The sequence below is a fragment of the Bombyx mori genome, chromosome 8, assembly GCF_030269925.1.
Source record: "Bombyx mori chromosome 8, ASM3026992v2".
Lineage (NCBI taxonomy): Eukaryota > Metazoa > Arthropoda > Insecta > Lepidoptera > Bombycidae > Bombyx > Bombyx mori.
Window position 1 is genome coordinate 9,658,316 of NC_085114.1, and position 18,882 is coordinate 9,677,197.

At 34.8% G+C, this 18,882-nt stretch overlaps 2 protein-coding genes and 1 non-coding gene across 4 annotated transcripts; 1 reads left to right on the forward strand and 2 right to left on the reverse strand.

Moving 5' to 3' along the window:
• The first annotated feature begins 371 nt into the window (after positions 1-371).
• Positions 372-7,054, forward strand: LOC101746214 (protein suppressor of sable). 2 transcript variants are annotated; one of them, XM_004932226.5, is made up of 2 exons: positions 372-1,421; positions 2,950-7,054. In XM_004932226.5, exons 1-2 carry the CDS (start codon positions 1,336-1,338, stop codon positions 6,515-6,517), a joined length of 3,654 nt encoding a protein of 1,217 aa, XP_004932283.2. In that variant the 5' UTR covers positions 372-1,335; the 3' UTR covers positions 6,518-7,054. The 2 variants fall into 2 exon arrangements, with proteins under 2 accessions (XP_004932283.2, XP_012550977.2); XM_012695523.4 differs by having other exon boundaries at positions 552-660.
• A 732-nt stretch (positions 7,055-7,786) lies between these two features.
• Positions 7,787-10,399, reverse strand: LOC101741029 (intraflagellar transport protein 22 homolog). The gene is made up of 4 exons (XM_004932104.5): positions 10,182-10,399; positions 9,786-9,955; positions 8,057-8,259; positions 7,787-7,970 (listed from the first exon to the last, which is right to left on the reverse strand). Exons 1-4 carry the CDS (start codon positions 10,224-10,226, stop codon positions 7,861-7,863), a joined length of 528 nt encoding a protein of 175 aa, XP_004932161.1. The 5' UTR covers positions 10,227-10,399; the 3' UTR covers positions 7,787-7,860.
• Positions 10,400-11,740: 1,341 nt separating this feature from the next.
• TRNAQ-CUG (transfer RNA glutamine (anticodon CUG)) lies at positions 11,741-11,812 on the reverse strand. Its single transcript has one exon. It is a non-coding gene; the product is annotated as a tRNA-Gln (tRNA).
• Between the last annotated feature and the right edge of the window lie 7,070 nt (positions 11,813-18,882).

Below are 18,882 nucleotides of genomic sequence, written 5' to 3' on the forward strand. Positions count from 1 at the left end.
TTTGAGCGCAAATGACTCGCAAAGATAATTTATTTATAATTTGAGAAACTTTCGTTCTGGCAATTCGACCTTTTCCCTTTTTTGTTGCATTAGCAACACTGGTAAAATTATGTGTCCAAGTTAAGCAACTTATTTTTTATCATTAATGTGAGATTCTATTTTAGAAGTCCAATATGTGACAAAAAATACTTTATATATTTTTAAACTCACATAAAAGCTGTAATTATGACTTATAATCAAATAATCTGATATTTTAGTATTAAAAGCATCACTTAAAGTATCTAAATTGCAGCTTGACTTTGTAGATGGCGCTATAGCTTCCGCTTCACCAGCGCTTCAACAGATTGTGCTGAAAGACCGAACTAAAAATTTTAAGCCCACTGCCATGTTCTGCAGCAGTCGTCGTTCGAAATCATTGTAGCGCACTCGATTTGTTTCGTCTAATGCAACAATGCTATGAATATTTACATAATACATGGCGTATAGTAGTCGCACATAGTGAACCGTTGATTAATGTAAGATTGGTAACACTTATATTATTTGCTAGTTAGGACAATAATGAACGCGTGGCCCCCATTTTAGTGCTTGATCAGGTAGTCTACGTGCTACTCATTACATATTATCGCTTATCGAGTAATACTGGAGATGTTCAGAATAATGGTAATATCAAAGGGTAATATCGTTCAAAATGTGATTCCAATCTAAGTAATGATTGGAAAAAATTCCATCATAAAATGGCGGCATATAATTGATCACGCGATTGTATCGTAGCCGCCATCTTGGCAAAATTTGCATGAGAATGTTAAAAACATTTTTAACGCCAGCTACACTTATTAAATAATATAACACAATTATATATAATAGCTTTGGAACGTATCTCGTCAATCCCATATTTATGTATATATTTACATTTAATTTTATGTACGGGTGTTGGTTCCTATCTATATTCATAATTTTTTATTTCTCTTATTGTGACTCGTAACATTTACTATTTAGGTGTATTATCTGTTGATGTTCGTATTACAAAAACCACAAGTATTTAACTTATTGTGCGTTAACTGCGCAATATACGCAGTCCTTATCGTCGTATACTTTCATATTCAATGCCTTTGTGTGAGTGTAACACCGCGTGACCTCAATGAAAGAAAGGACAAATAATATAGATCTTGCTGTTCTAGAAGGCTGACGTCATGTCATACCGCGGCGAAACCGCAACCCAGCAAGACATTGTGAAATGTGAACGGCCACCCACTGCTTACTTTGCTCGATTCATCAAATTATTAAATTTGAAAGTAGTGGATCTATGAACAGTTACTGTACCGACTTCGACTGTCTATGTTGATTTGGTCTATCATCGCAAACAAGCATTATTGTGATTTTTGGAGAATATTTCCAATGCTTATACTTTCTACGAATATTAGGTATAGTATCTAAGCAAAAAAGGCCACGTCCGTGTCCATTTGGAATATTTTATTAATAGATAACCTATTAAGAACATTTTCGAACAGATTTAATGTTGAAACTTTGAACGTTGAAAGTGTGTGTTGTGCTATATTATGTAATTACACATTGATTACACAAAGGTTTTGATTTTCAGAAAGTACCTAGGTACATACAAAGATTATTATATAAATACGAATTTATTTATGCCCACTTATGTATTTACATTAATAAGCATACCTAACTTATCTCAAATATCTTATTTAAATTAAATGTTGGCTATATAACCAAAATTTCAGCGTAGTTGATGTGACAATGTATGACCTATTTAAAATGTCTTTCATCTTTTGTCTCTTTCACACCAAGCAGTCACTAGTTGTTTTGTCGCAATCGATTTCTTACGCGCACACACACAGTAGGTACTCATAGACACCGGTGTGTATTTGAATGTATTTCCCATACGAGAAAGAAATGGCGTATTTATATCTATTACCAGTAAAACATTTATTTTCTGATTTCAGAAACGAACGTTAATTTTTGATACTTATTTATTTCAATCGCCTATTTAATATACAATTCTCGAAACGCTCACTTGACTGATTCATAGTTTCGAAAGATATCTATTTTGTATTTTTGTTTACGTTAAGAGTTATGTATTACTTGTTTTAACAAATTTACCGGATTTCTTTCCATTCTTTGGTTATAAGACAGTGAATGAGATGTATAACGTTTAAAACTATGAGTAGATTAATGTATGCCTCAGAAATAGTCTATTGGAAAAACAACTACGATGCGCATTGTTATAGCTACTAATGTGGCATAATCTCTGTTTTAGTAGCTATAAAATTCTTTAAAAGGATAGTAGAAGTGGAAGTGCAGAGAAGCGATTATCCTTTTTTGCAATGATATTGTATGTTACGCTAGCATTTTAAACAAATTCTGTTGATTCTTGCAAAATTGTTTAATCATTGGGCGTAATGGGTCTACGTGGGGCAAAGTATGACTCAGCGTTATGGCCTCCGCCGCTACCCGGCGGTCAGTAGGGACCTGAACCTCTATGTACATAAATGTACCGGGTAATGAACTAAAATAGTGAACTATAACGCCTAACATATGGTTTTATGATTAGATAATTTCATTTGTAGTTACATTTTTGTCTGACGTAAATTCTCATTCTGTTCTTTGATGAAACTATCATATTATTGAGGATCTCCTTAGATATTACATTCCCTTTTAATGCCTACATCTTAGTTTACGAAAGCAGTTGAATTTTGAAAAGGAATTAATGGTTAGAATTAAATGATCATCATCAGAATGATCTTTAACAATTTAGTGTGCTATTTACTTCAAAACTGATAAAATTGAGTTCATTTTGGAGTTTTTGTCAGTATTAGTATAATACAATTTTTTTTTGTATTTATTATTGTCGTTTGATTCGAAAAAATACGGTTGAACTGTACAGTCTTCGTTATTTTTTGAAGTTAAATCGTTTTTTTCTCTGAATTACAGTGAAAACTTCATAATGGCACAATCTACAACTAACTACGACGACCTTGAAGATGGAGAGATTGAAAGTGGAGATGAGGAAAGTACTGAAACTCAAAATGTTGATATTATCAATGAAAATTCATCTAAGCTTGAAGAAAAATCTAAAGAAAGCCTTGAAACTCAGGATCAATATTATTCAAAATCAGGTAAGAAAAAGAGATCAAAATCCAACAAAGATCATAAGTCTAAGGATAAAAGCAAAAAGAATCGCAGGTATAGTAGTCCTGTAGAGGATGACTTTGCTAGTAATATCGAGAAAGCAATTAGAAAGGCTATGAATAAAAATGAAGCCGAAGACGATCAATCTAGGTTAGACGAGGATCGTCGTCGATACAAAAAAAGGAAGAAACATGATACAAAAGAAGGTTCTAGTAAAAAACGTAAGAAACAAGAGTATTCCGATGAAATGGACGAGAGTGAAATGATGTGTGTGAGAGGTGCATCCCCCGTACAGAAACAGTCTCCGGTTGAAGCATATGAAGAAGATGACAGAGATTCTTATGCTTCAGACAGCAGTCATGAATCGCGCGGTCATCAACATCGTCAACAAAGGCAAAAACACCAACAAAGAGATCGATTTAAAAATGATAGAGGTAAAAATGAAAAAAGAAGGGCGGCACATTCGATGCAGGATACAGACGGAGTTTGTTTGTATTATATGCAGGGAAAATGCCATAAAGGAGATGATTGCATTTATTCGCACGATGTTCATCCTCCACGGAAAATGGAACTTTGCAAATTTTATTTAATGGATTGTTGTGCTAAAAGAGATAAATGTCTTTATATGCACGCGGATTTTCCTTGTAAATATTATCACACTGGTCTTCCTTGTATTTACAAAGATGATTGTAAATTTGCCCATGGTAAACCATTGACTGAAAGCTTAAAAAATATTCTTTTAAAACACATAGAATCGGCGCCCAAAGAGATTTTAGGTGATTTTCCCCGACTAAATCGAGAAGGAGCTCTGAAAATGTTACAAGCTACGCAAGCAAAACTCAAACAGGAATATCCTGACTTTATGGAAAGTCAAGAAAAAACTATTCCTTCGTTGTTTGAATTAAGTATTCCGAACCCTCAATGTTCTGATTTTTCTGTAAACCAATCCAATAATGAGAAGCAAAATAAAATATCGCCTAAAGTACGACAGTCAAGGTGGCAAAATGATAATTCTAAACAGAATTATAATGACAGCATGTCTCCAAGTAATACTATCAACAATACAAATGTCTTAAGTTTGAAAAACCTCAATGGTGTATTAACGCCGCGACAAATATCTGACCTAATCAAAATGGGTATTGAAAATTTAGATCAACTTGGACAATTAACTGTTTTGCAGCTAAATACAATAGGTCTTTCGTTAAAACAAATAACCGAAATTCAACTAAACACAATGAGTATTCAAAAATTAGGATTAATAAATAATTCAAATGACAGTCAATCTAATTTGTTAGGATCCGCTGCGGCGAATAAAGATCTGGATTTAAGAGTACCACCTGTAATTCCCGTATCTAGTAATAATTCTATCCAGACTGACCTTCCAGGAAAAGACGTAGACATGCGTGTTCAACATTCAATATCAATTCTGCAAACCGAAGATATTAACGATAGAGTTGAAACCTCAAAAGAATTGGGAATAAGTAAAGATACAATTGATATCGATCAATATACAAAAGATGCCTTAAAATTTGCTAGTAAAGATAAGGAGAACATTGATATTTCAAACGAACCGTTCGAAAACAATAAAGCCGTATCCAGCGAATCAAAGGATGTAGATCACAGAGTGTTACCGTTTGTGGAAGAGACACCAAGGTTAATTTTGTCAAATACAGACGGGGCGTCTTTAAAACGAGAGTGTGATACAGACATAAGATTTCTTCATCCGGAACCATTATTTAAAAATCCCGAAAAAAGGCATCGTCGTTCAACTACTGATGATGACGATGACAATAATTTATTAATAGACGAAAAATGGTACTCCAGCGACGAAGAAAAAGCTGGTAAAAAGAAATCGCCATTGATGTCTCCACAAGCGTCTCAATCTCCACAAAATCCTGCACCACACGTTATAGAACCATCAGCTGTTCTAAATAGAATCGGAGATTTATCAAAAATAGATATTAGCGAAGAAGTCACAAAATTACTTAACACAATGAAAAATAATTTACAGGATACGAAAAATGAAAATTGTATCAGTGGTATTAGCTCGCCAAAGTCACGTGATCCTCGTTCTAGGAAATCTCCAGACAAAGCGCTGGAAAATTTGAAAAAGTTGGGCAGTAAAAAACCATCAAGAGTTTCAATTTATGAATGTGTTGACGGGGAGCCTACGGATGGACGTCGGCGCACGGATGTTGATTTACGTAACCCGGATATGAGTCTTCCTGCATTTGGAGACACAGATTTACGCCAGAGCTCCAGTGGTGACATTGATTTCCGTTTAGGATTACCATTTAAGCCTTTGCCAAATTATACACCTGCATCAGAAATAAATGCATCTATAAATTGTCATCCTCCGATTCCTTATAAATTAGTAACGGTTTATATACCTCGACCAGATTATTCGGATATAAAAAATAGTACGGCGAAATCACAAGCACTTGTTGATCCTAGGTTAAGAAAAGTTTTTAGGCTATCGACAGAAGAGACTAATAGTGATTCCGAAAAAACGTCAACTAAAGCGTTAAGTGCGACAGGGCCTAGGATTGATCCCCGCCGGAAGCCCAAAGAAAGCAACGAGGATCAAAAAGTTGTGACATTGGACTTACAAACCATTTTACAAAATTCAAACTGGTACAAAGAGTTAAGTTCCACTCAGAAAATATTTGTCAATCAACATTTAGTACCCGTAACTCAGATGATCAAACAGTTCCACCAAGAAAATGTTACAGGCAAAAAAATTGATCTCTCTTTTATACAAAGCAATTCGATTTTATGCAATATTTTTACTAATTTAGGTATTACTTTGGGTGATAATGGAGAGTATTCATATCTACCAAAACCCAAAGAAGCTTTACTGAAGACTCCGTCTAATATTAATCAGAATACGAATCCTTTCGGTTTAAATTCTAATATGCAATCGGGTCCGATAGACGGTGGTATGAATATAATGAACATTCCCCCAATGGGAATGGGTGGTATTAACAATATGAATAACATGAATAATATGAACAACATGAATAGCATGAATAACCTGAATAATATGAATTTAGGAAACATGCATGGGTTCACGGACCCCCGCGGCGGTCCTACTCCTGGACTACTCGGAATAGCTCCAAATATACCTCATAACTTCAATGCCAGTAATTATGGTGGACCAAACAATTACGGGAACATGCCGTTTAACGGACCCGGCTCGGGTAATGACTTTAACTTTGTCGACAGCGAACAAAATTATCCCAGATTTCCGAACAGAGGGGGGCATCGCGGTCGCGGAAACGATCGGTGGAATCGAGGGGGCCCAGGTAGAGGGAACCGAGACAGAAAGAATTTCAACGATCGTGGTAATTGGAAAAATGATAGGAATTAACTTAAAATGTTTGAAAGTCATGCGTTTAAGATATGTAAATTATTGTAGATATAATATAGATGAATCCTTCCACAACTGGGCGTGATCAAGGTGATAATTAATTACGGATTATTACATAGATTTTATATTTTATAATCCAATAAGTTTTACAGTTTTTTGTATAGTAATCCTGTCAATTGTAATTTAACGTTAGTTAGTTTAAAATCACTAAAATAGCGTAAGGCTTGATAAAGTTAACAACGTACTCATGAGGAGCCAAATTTTTAAGACTGAGTGCAAGTTTGTAAATGAGATTTTAGTTTTCGTTACAATGACTATGTCATCTTGAATATTTATATCGAACAAGTATGAGTTTAGAAACGGTATTCAAAGACAAACTAGGTTTAAAGTAAATTACGTTAATTTTAAGGAAATGTGTAAAATTATTCAAACTCAAAAGCAATAATTAGCATAATATTTTAGCTAAATCGTTATAAGGCATCCTTAGTCTAATATTGCCAGCGGCCTACTCGAGTTTAAATAAATTTATTTTATATATTTGTGTTCATTTCGTTCCTTCACCATAGGCTCGTAAGTCAAATCGAATTTATGAATTTATGATATCGATACCAAACACTAAAAATTATATTTTTGCAATATTTACCTTCGCACGTCGAAACTCACCTTAATATTGTGTTACACTCATAAATTATCTTCGTAAACACTGAATAAGACTAAACATTTTGTTAAGTATTAAATAAAAATGCTTAATTAAATAAAGTATATAATTGATTTAAACAATTTTAAACATATGTGTTTGTGCAAGAAAAGAATTTGTTTTGGTGATATTTTTTCTAAAGGTACGTAATTATCATGGTTGCTGTCATTGATTGGACCACTGGGCTAATCAAATTCTGGCAATGAACTACGTCCGTGTTTTCGTATGTAAAATTATATTATATCTTATATTTTTATTTAATATTATATTTTTAATAATTAAATAGCGGAAGTATATGTGACCGCTAATAACGAGTCTCTGAAACATATCTACCGTCTGTGTTTTTCATTCCAGAAGATCCTCTAAAGATCGTTGCGGCATTTTGGCTTTACGTAATTAAATATACTTAAGCCTTGTATGATTAACTTATGATCTCAAATTTCATGTTTAAATGTACTTTTTTTAACTTTGATTGAACTTGTATTTGGTACATTGACTACCTTATTAACTATGCCCAGAACTTCGATTTTTCCATGTTTTTCAGTGGAATGAAAATGAATGTCACAGTGATATACGTAAGTATGTGTTTATTTATTTTTCACCAAATTCTATACATAAGAATGACGTCACCGGATAATATTATACTTTATACCGACTGAAGTACAGAGGTTATGTAATTAGAAAATTCAGTTTTCAAACGTTCACGTTCTGTTCTCAAATTCACAGCGACTTGAGATATTCTTGAAAATGTCGAAGCTGAAAATGAAATTTTTCAATATAGGTGTCTGAAATACAACAATTTCTATGTATCATTTACCTAACAACGAATGATGACTACTTACATAAATTAAGATGACCAACATCGTATTGATCATCTACGCAGTTGTAAAACACCACACACTGTTTAGTGGATAGCTTTGGTTGAGATACAAAGTAGTTATATAGCAATTCTAATTCTCTAGGAGCGACTTCTGATGTGTTAGATGAACAAACTAAAATTACTCCTTTAACTCCAAATCTTAAAGCAGGCCAGCATGATTCGAATCTGAAACGTGAGTCGTCCATACAATCTAGGTAGAGACGTGGAGGGAGACTATGCTACGAGGAACGATTAATTTTAGTATTAAATCAAAACAATTGTCGTGAGAGTTTAATTACAGTACACAAGATTAAAAAACAGTTATTTAATTCTGCTTCGCTATAACAACTCATGTTTGACTCATCCGATGTTTTTTGGTGCGTCATTGAGCGTAGGTATCTACGTGATTAGGTAGGTATATGGTTTGTAATGATTATAAAAAAAATGTGTAATTTTAAATTGCATTATCATTGCATTAGTCTTAGTCACTGATTAATGCGTGGATATCGAAAATGGTATTATTAAAGGTGCATACCTAGCTGACAAAATTAAATGAGGTGATCAAAGATCTTCGTTTAGTTTCATATTTGAAGTAACTTTTATATTTTCTGGTGTTGTCTGGTGGAAAGTGGTCTGAATCTTATTTACAGTTTGAGAATCACGTCAAATCAATTGAGTTAGTACCATAACAAAAACAAACAAACAACGTTATGTTCCGGCTTAAAATGCAATCGGTTAAAAACTTCACGTAGTAAGAATTCGGTTGCACTACAAACACATAAAAAGAAAACACAAACTATAATATCACCATAAAATGAACGTAATATAATCCATGCTTTAATAGTATAATAAATTCGAACGTGAATTTCTTGTATTTTCAAGTCTGGACTAATGAAGACAGTCTTGACTACACCGATACACTGAATTTTGTAATACCTACACGTTGTCGGGAGTACAGACAATGAAATGGAGCACCTTTCATCCACAAAAAAGTGCTTTCCTCGAGGGATACAATTTATTTTTCTACATTACTGCGAGCGTTAACCCATAATACATAACTGGAATGTTAATAAATGTATTTATTACAGACGGGAGTGCTTAAATAACACACACGTATGTTTTATCCCCTTGCTTTGCCTACAATACTTTTACTAAACTTTAAATTAAATTTCCTATATTGTGTATTTTAAAGTAGTCGAGTGTTTGTTTCATTCAATAATGTATTTTATTTCACACTTTTAGCTATTTAGTTACGAATAAAATAAATTTGTATGTAGGCTTATATAATTCGGTTAGGACCTGCCTGGCTAGATTATAAATTCTGGCGCGTTCTATCTTTAATACAATGAATTTATTGCAATAAATCACGTCACACCTCATATAATTAAATTTATCAAATGGTCAAAGGTTGCAAATCATTCCAACGAACGAGACACATACATAAGCTGAAAAAACCTTCCTCGGCAATCGGTGGGCAAACCAAAGCTTGACATCCTAGTGGCGTAGTGGTGAGTGGCCCTGATTACTGAGTTACAGGTTCCGAGTTCGATTCCCATTTGTGCTCTATGGAATTCGTTTCAATAATAATAGAAAAGTGTACCTACTAAAAATGCGCCTGACACCAGAGTTTTAGTTAAGTTTTTAAAGTTACTGTAAAGTTATAATTTAGGTATTCATTTGATATTGTTAACAAAAAAATATTCAACACTTACCTATGATCACCACTACAGTCCCACAATTCTATATCTACGTTTCTTCCGGTATAGTTTATATTTGACTGTTCGAATTCCACTATTCTTAATCCTTGAGTAGGCTTCGGGTTTCCCGCTTCATCAATATTAATAGAATTCGATAAAAAATTAGCTATTTGAGTTTTGCCACTCTATAAAAATGAAATCGGAAATAAATTGTAATTTCACTATTCCTAAAACAAGACTTAGACTTTTGAATGTTAAAATAATATTAATCTGCCTAATTGATAATATAATCAAAGCTCTACTTTAATTGTATGTGAAGCTAAAAAGTGTCCGCGGGAACCTAATTAATTGCTATAATTTAATTTATAGGTATTTGTTTTAAGATCATTTTGTATTATTATGGAAACTTACTTCAGAGGGACCTATCATCAGTATCTTCAATTTATTAGGTTGCATGATGATTTTTCAATACGTTGTAGCTTATGAAAGGTAGATGCTATGTTGTATTTTCACTTCACTGTATTCTTTTGCTTTACTCGTATAATTATGTAGAAAAACTCATTTCAAGTTTCTTTTTGGAAATCCCAATCGTGTATTGTATTTGTTTGTCGTTTATACCCAGCGTTACCAAGACGACATTGGCATGACAAACTTCATTTTATAGATTGATAATCTTTTTTTTTTTATTGCTCAGATGGGTGGACTAGGTCACAGCCCACCTGGTGTTAAGTGGTTACTGGAGCCCATAGACATCTACAACGTAGACGCGTCACCCACCTTGACATACAAGTTCTAAATTCTCAGTATAGTTACGACGGCTGCCCCACCCTTCAAATCGAAACGCACCACTGCTTCACGGCAGAAATAGGCAAGACGGTGGTACCTATCCGCGCGGACTCAAAAGTGGTCCTACCACCAGTAAAAAATCTATTATCTATGACAATTATACCACATGACGTATTAAATCCAAGCACTGGCAGAAGATAGACAGAGGAACCTTCAAATTTATCACATAAATTTCAATAAATCGCGATGCGTGTGTGCGACAGCAGGAATACTCCAATGTTGTTTAGAGAGACATTCCACCGCATGCATGTATTTGTTGAGAATATCCAGTCAGCTTTTCTAGCTCCCTTGACCAAGAAATCTATCCTAAGTATTTTTCCGAATTTGGTTTAATTATGGCATCTGTATGGCTTTAAATAATATTTTTCTTCCTTGATATTTTTGATGTAGTAATAATGAGTGCAGATCTATTCTTCATATTTATCTTTTTGCTGTCTTGTCATCTCTCTGCTATCGAGCTGAATCCTTACTGACATTCACAATGATATCAAGACACCAATAAAACATTGAAATTTATTCAATGTCGATTTGACTCCGGTTTTTCTTATCCCGATGATTAGTTGATTAACTTTCAACTCGTATCTGAGTTCAACACAAGACATTACTATGTGTTTAGTATTTTCTTCTGTATTCCCGAGTTGTAGACATAATTAAAACTACTTTTGCTTAATCGTCGTCCGTGACCACGAAAACTAAAGAATTCGAAATGTTAGAATTTATGTAATTACAATAAAAACGCGTTATTAAACTATAAAAACAATGTTAATTATGTTATTTTATTTCATTGAGGAGTGACCTAGCTCACGGCTAACTTGATGTTAAGTGGTTACTGAAAACATTACAACGTGGAAGCCGCCACCCTCCTTGACACGTTAGGTCGAATTCTCAATTCTATTGTATAATGGTTTTCCCATTCTTCAAAGTGGATTGCATGACAGTTTTACCGCAGAAATAGACTTGCCCGAAATAGATTAATTAACCCTTAGCATATACAGAGCTTTAAGAGAAATTGCTCGGAGCGTACTACAGGCGTATTATAAATAATAAGTCGATGTGTAAAATACATTTGATGCTATTTTTAGGATTAAAAAAAATTAAAATTGTACTTGAAATCTAAAAATAGTAGGTCCCACCGAGACTTGAACTCGGATCGCTGGATTCAGAGTCCAGAGTGCTAACCATTACACCATGGGACCTTTCTAGAAGCTCCCTGAAAAACTGGAACTAAATGGTTTTTCCATTAAGGTAGCAGTAACTAAGGTGGCATTTGCAGTATCAAATTTAAGAAATGTTAAAACGACTGTATTCGACGACATCGATACTGAGCTTGTACGGACAATTTTGTATTCGCTTCCTAAAAAAGTATAAACTACGTCTCGGATAAGCCCCTTTGAAAAGTTTCACGTTATTTAAAGACATCAATATTGTCGACGTTTGTGTTTGCGCCGACTCAATAAAATTAGTGTACCTACCTAAAATATAATTACATACGTATTTAACCCGAACCAATTTGGATAGGATGAAATATTTATTTCAAACACTATAAATCTAAACGAATTGACCAAATGAAATTACAAAATATGTAGGTATATATAATTTTAATAATGAAAAAAAAACTGTCAACTAACCGCATCACAGATATACGAGTACCTATATGTATTTTTATAAGTATCTGTCGGCAGTAGACAAATAATCATGATATTTCACCGTCTCAAGTTTGTTTTAATTCCCTTAGATATCCCAATAGCGGGAATATCAGATTCCATAATGACGTGAATACCTAGCTACTTTGAGACATGAGGTTGAAATGTCTGTTGTATTGTATAACAGTTGTTCTACTCATCAGACTGAAATGCATGACTGCTTTGCGGTAGAGATAGGCAGGACGGTGGTACTAAGCCGTTTAGACTTATAGCACGACCCATCATTCGTAAATGGCTAAATGCCGCTTTGCTATCGCACCTATGCTGTTATAGTACCCAGAGATCATTGCTGCCTATTTCCTTATTGTCACCTTTTACGAGACCCACACTAAAAAAAGCCGTGGGCTATTACACAGTCGAAATACCACTACTTACTACATATAATAAATAAGCGACATTACGTATATCGTAATGTTTTTCATTTTTACATTTTATTAATACTTCAATAGATAAGGCAGTTTTATACTAATTGAAACAAGAGTTCAATGTGATAAAAGAGGCTTGAATGTAAATGTATGTATACTCGTAGTTAAGGGTAGACTAATGCAAAACATCCGGGTACGACGTTCTATCTAGCTCGTTTAGACTATAGTACCAACATATCCTAACGTTGTTCCTCGGTCATCGACCGACTCCAGACTCGATGCCGGTAGATTTGCGGGATACTATAAATTTCAATGGTGCGTTGACTCCAATGATTCAGCTTGCTTTTTCGTACTATTACTTCAATATTGAAATTATAAGTAATCATTGTAGTGATTCTGATTAGGTTCTAAATATGGAAATGCTGTAATTTAAATTTTACTTAATAAATGTATTGATGTTCGGATATTTTGTTATAGATTAGTTAGATTTATATAATTACTAGCTGACCCGGCAGACTTCGTAGTGCCTCAATCGATAAATAAAAGACCTAAACTTTTGTATAAAATAAACTTAAATCATACACAACAAAGAAAAAACAAAATTGTTATTTTTATTTAATTGCGGGCATTTTCATATTTATCTACCTTTTAAACCTTCTCTGGACTTCGACAAATAATTCAATACCAAAATTAGCCAAATCGGTCCAGCCGTTCTCGAGTTTTAGCTAGACTAACGAACAGCAATTCATTTTTATATACATATATAGATGATTGTTATTTTGTTTAAATCGAACATTGAGTTAAACGCTGATTATTATTTTGTTTATGTACATATATATCTTATTAAGAAGAAATTTAAAAGTGGTAACGATTATGATTTCCAAAAGAAAATAAGTTAAGGTTGATTATTAATTAATTAATTAATAATAATTTCCGATTCTGTGTTCGAAGTAAGAAAATATCTAAAATACGAATACTTTCAATGACGAATCCAATTAGATTTTTCTAATATTTAAAATTAAGAATTACAGTTCGTATCTGATTACGATAGTTCACATTCGAAGATATAACTATTACTGAGGTACTGTGAACTGTACCCGATTTTGCTTCGGAGTCTGGTGTGCTTTCTAACAACACCATTACGTTGCATGTTCGACCATTGCAATAAAATTAAGCTTAATGACCGCTCTAAAGCTAAAAGCTAAAGGGCAATATAAGCCGCGTTCGATTTATTATGCTATAGAAATTAAATCTGTTCGTGTGAGAAAATAATCGTTGTTTTTTGGGATGTCGACAGTAGTGGGATTTATAGGTTGGCCTAGTTTGGGTTAAGTAATAAATGAATATCTTCTTCATAGAACATAGAAAGAGAAGGGCTTAACAAGCTATGATTCATAAAAATTTTCAAGAGCAATTCTTTATTAATTTTAGTTATTTTATTTATCCGGTTATTTATTTCTTAATTTTAATAATGTCTACTCTCTTTTATTTTGTAAATACTGTTATATTACGTGTAATGTACTATGAAATTGATATGTTGTATTTTTTTCTTTTCATAATATTATTTTCTTTCATTAATATTAATTGTAGCCATTGTGATTTCATTCATTAATATGAATATTTTTCGGAAAAGTTAAAATGCTCAGAAATAAATAAAGAATTACTTTGCTTAAGATTGAGGTCGTTTAAGGAGTATAATGTCCATTGTCATTTTTATCATATTGCAAAATCTGCGTAGGAGCACAGGCGGGTTTCCAAGCCTCGTTCTACTTGGGATGTGATTTAATGTGCCTACGTACTGACGCAAGTAAGCCCGCCAGTGGCATTTTCAATACGATTTTTTTTCCTACCTAAGCTGGTAGCCTTGAGAGGCTATTTCAGCGTAACCTTAACTAGTAGGTAAGCTTACGGGGCTCAAACCGGAGTGATGCTAACACTGACCCTAGCAAGAGCAGTGCTTCGCAGAATCTACCACCGGATTGGAAACTCGACCCACTGAGAAGATCTGGCGAGAAACTCAGTGGGCTGTGTCTATGGGTTAATTCGCTCGTCGAGCCCTTCGTCGCAAGCGACGGGTTCGACGAGGACGGTGACCGGTGCTTGTGGAAAAGCCTGTGTGTGTAAAAGCACCGTTATTGGATCGGGAGGATCCGTAATGACGTGTTTTGGGCGACGTCGACTCGACCATTCGGTCTACAGGATCGGGTATGTAGTTTCCAGCGGCCACGACAAGAGGGTTCTCATGTCGTGCCGCCTTCTCAAAGTGGCGCAATGATGCCGACATCAATACGATGTGGCATAACATAACGTAGCGTTTATGAAATTACACGACACGTTTTGGATTCTGTGCTGATGTGACTTCTTGTTAGTTTTCATGTAATGTAAATATTGTGTAATTAAGCCTAAGACATATTTATTGAGGTAATTAAAAATGAGGATTCTTATTTATATTGTTACACGGATTATCTTCATTACACTGACTCACCTAGCTCACCGGCTCACCTAGCGTTAAGTGCTTACCGGAATGTCAAAACGTGCATGCCGACATCATGTTGAAACGTGAGGCCGAAGTTTCAATCGCATAGTGTAGCTATTCCACCTTTCAGACTGGAAAACAGCAGCAGAAATAGGCAAGATGGTGGTATCTACTCGTGCGGGCTCATAATAGTTAGTAGTTTCACAAATTATATAATAATAAATATGTTTGGGGGTATGATTTTGTCGTTTTTCGAACACGTGTTAAATGAATATCTCGTATGTGCCTACATGATTTGAACACCGACAGACTCGCATCGACGACTTTAAAACTACAAAGATCTTAATTTTCTGGACCCATATTATGATCAGTCTTGGCTAAGAGAAGCAGAGAAGCTATGCCATTTCAAATTCGATCAGGAGAATATAATATAATAAAATAGGGATTGGATGCGAAAGGCAAGAAGACCGAAAAGAATGGAGTGTATATGAAGAGACCTACACTCATCATTGGGTGTACACGAGTTGAAGACGAGAAAAGAATAAGGTCCGATATCCAAGATAATATGAATTATTTAAATTTGAGATTTGGAATCAGTTCGAATAGATTATAGACCCTATCCATGTACTATTTGCAGGATAAATTGTCATAAAATAAATCGGTCTAACAATCTAGAAGGTGACATCTTAAGAAAAAACCGCCAACGATCACGTATTAAAGGGAGAATAAAAAAAATCTTTTGACAATGTTTGGAGAGTTACAAAATATAAAAACATCAAACTCACTATCCAAAGAGTTGAGAGCATTTAGCACTATCTATATATTAATACGTGAAGCAAAAACTTTGTATCCCTTTTTACGAAAATTGCGCGGACGGAGGAGTATGAAATTTTGTACACTTATAGATAATATAGGGAAGAAGTGCACAATGCTAATATTTTTTAAAAATAATGCATAAAAGATACATTAAATCAATAAAGAAAACATTACACACACTACATACCATGTATTTGACGCACACACGCATGTACACTTTATTGTCAAGCTTTTGTTCTTGACGTCTGTTGTCAAATTGAGATTAAATATCGTTTGTCTTTGTTAATATTTTTATAATGTAGTCTTGGCGAAATTTGTGATTATAGAAGTATAAAATACAATCATAATAGTGTACAAACTTACAATTCCAATTAATTATTGTCGAATTTCGACTACTACGGCACCTCTAGTATGTTTTAACACAGCTATGTAAAAGACAAGAGATATGAAGTGTTTTCAGAAAACTTAGCACGAGACCTTACTGGGAGCATTGTAAGTAACAAAAGTATGATAATAAACTGAGCATGTAAGTACGTGCACGATAAAGTGAGTGTGGTCATGCTCCGAGCGCCCACTTAGCTATGCTAATGCACCAAAATGACGACAGTAAGTGCGATGCGCGGTAACGTAATTGTTATGGAGTTCTAACTGACATGGAGGCTCGAGAATTACAGATCGGTGTTAAAACGCACATAGATACGTATCTTATTAAAGTAGGAAGGCGAGTGTGTTAAATTTTATCGTCAATTACGACTGTATCTTTTTGTTCGAGATTCACGTTAAAACCAGGGAACCAATTTTTTCTATAATTAGTTGTTTTAGATTTTTTTTAAAGACCTACCTATCTGAACACTTGTGTACATTATAGCTATGTACGAATTTAAGCAGTGCCTACATTCACGGGAGCCGAACAATAAATTCAACCTACATGTTATTCACAACCAGCGGCAACCAACTTTCGTATTATTTATTTCAAATTTAACGCTGTTTCAACTGTAGTTCACTCTTCGAATTAAATGAAGTTATGCACATCAAATACATACTTAGTCTGGCTATAAATACTGTTACAATTAAAAATAAACAAAATATTACATTTGAAATCATTTGGAATCTGTCATTTTTATATGATTGCTCATTGAGTTTTCTCATTTTGGCGCCAATAAATTGTACAATATTTTACGATATTAAAATGGAGTGAGGTGATAAAGAGAACCGAATCGCTGTGATTGCATTACACAAAGTAGGTATGGAGCCAAATGCAATTTTTAAAACTCTCCATACGCTTGGTATTAGTAAAATGTTTGTGTACCGGGCTATTAATAGGTGCAATGAGACCTCTGTTTGTGACAGAAAAAGATCTGGCCGTCCACGTAGTGTTCGTACGAAAAAGGTGGTCAAAGCAGTAAGGGAAAGAATTCGAAGAAATCCTGTCCGAAAGCAAAAGATTTTATCTCGGGAGATGAAGATAGCACGTAGAACCATGTCGCGTATTTTAAAAGATGACTTAGGACTTGCAGCCTATAAGAGACGTACTGGTCATTTCTTAACTGATAATTTAAAAGAGAATAGGGTGGTAAAATCGAAACAACTACTGAAGCGGTACGCAAAGGGAGGTCATAGAAAATTTTTGTTTACGAATGAGAAATTTTTTACAATTGAGCAACATTTTAACAAAAAAAATGACCGTATTTCTGCTCAAAGCTCTAAGGAAGCTTCCCAATTAGTCGACAGAGTGCAACGTGAGTACTATCCGACTTCAGTGATGGTTTGGTGGGGTATTAGCTATGAAGGAGTGACTGAGCCATACTTTTGTGAAAAAGGTATCAAAACATCGGCACAAGTGTATCAAGATGCCATTCTTGAGAAGGTAGTGACGCCCCTTAACAACACTATGTTCAATAATCAAGAATGGTCCTTCCAGCAAGACTCGGCGCCAGGTCGTAAAGCTCGGTCTACGCAGTCTTGGTTGGAAACGAACGTTTCGGACTTCATCAGAGCTGAAGACTGGCCGTCGTCTAGTCCCGATCTTAATCCGCTGGATTATGATTTATGGTCAGTTTTAGAGAGTACGGCTTGCTCTAAACGCCATGATAATTTGGAGTCCCTAAAACAATCCGTACGATTGGCAGTGAAAAATTTTCCCATGGAAAGAGTGCGTGCTTCTATTGATAACTGGCCTCAACGTTTAAAGAACTGTATTGCAGCCAACGGAGACCACTTCGAATAAGCTTTTTATACTTTAAATTGTTTTATATTTATTTATTAAACTAACACACTGTAAAAGTAATAAATGTTATTTGCCATACAATTTTTTTTTATTTTTATTGTAACAGTATTTATGGCCAGACTAAGTATATTCCTTTTTTTGTCCTACCTATTCGCTGGCAGCCTAAGGCTATTCCAGCAACGTCTGTACTGGAGGTGAGCTCACGGTCTCGACCTGAGAGAATGTGCTAACACTAGCTTAGCAAGAGCAGTGCTTCGCAGAATCTACCACCGGATCGGAATTGCGACCCATTGAGAAGATCCGGCGAGAAACTCAGTGGGCTGTGTCTGTGGGCTAGTTCGATAAGAGGGTTTTCGTGTCGCGCCGCCTTGTCTAAGTAGCGTTCTGACGCTTCCTTAAGATACTTATGTATCGGTACTAAATTTAAGTCGTTGTGAAGATCTACATCCCTCACATACCACGGTGCTCCGACGTCTATCCTGCAGAAACGAGGACGACCTGGAGGGAGTTAATGTGTGTACGGGCCGCGTAAGCGAACACTACACTTGCATAGGTCATGACATAACGTTTGCAAGTTTTATAGAGTGTCACCTTGTTACGAAGGGACAATTTACTTCGCTTGCAGATCATGCGGTAGAGTCGACCGAGTAGGAACTTGGCTCTGTCGCGTACTGACTTA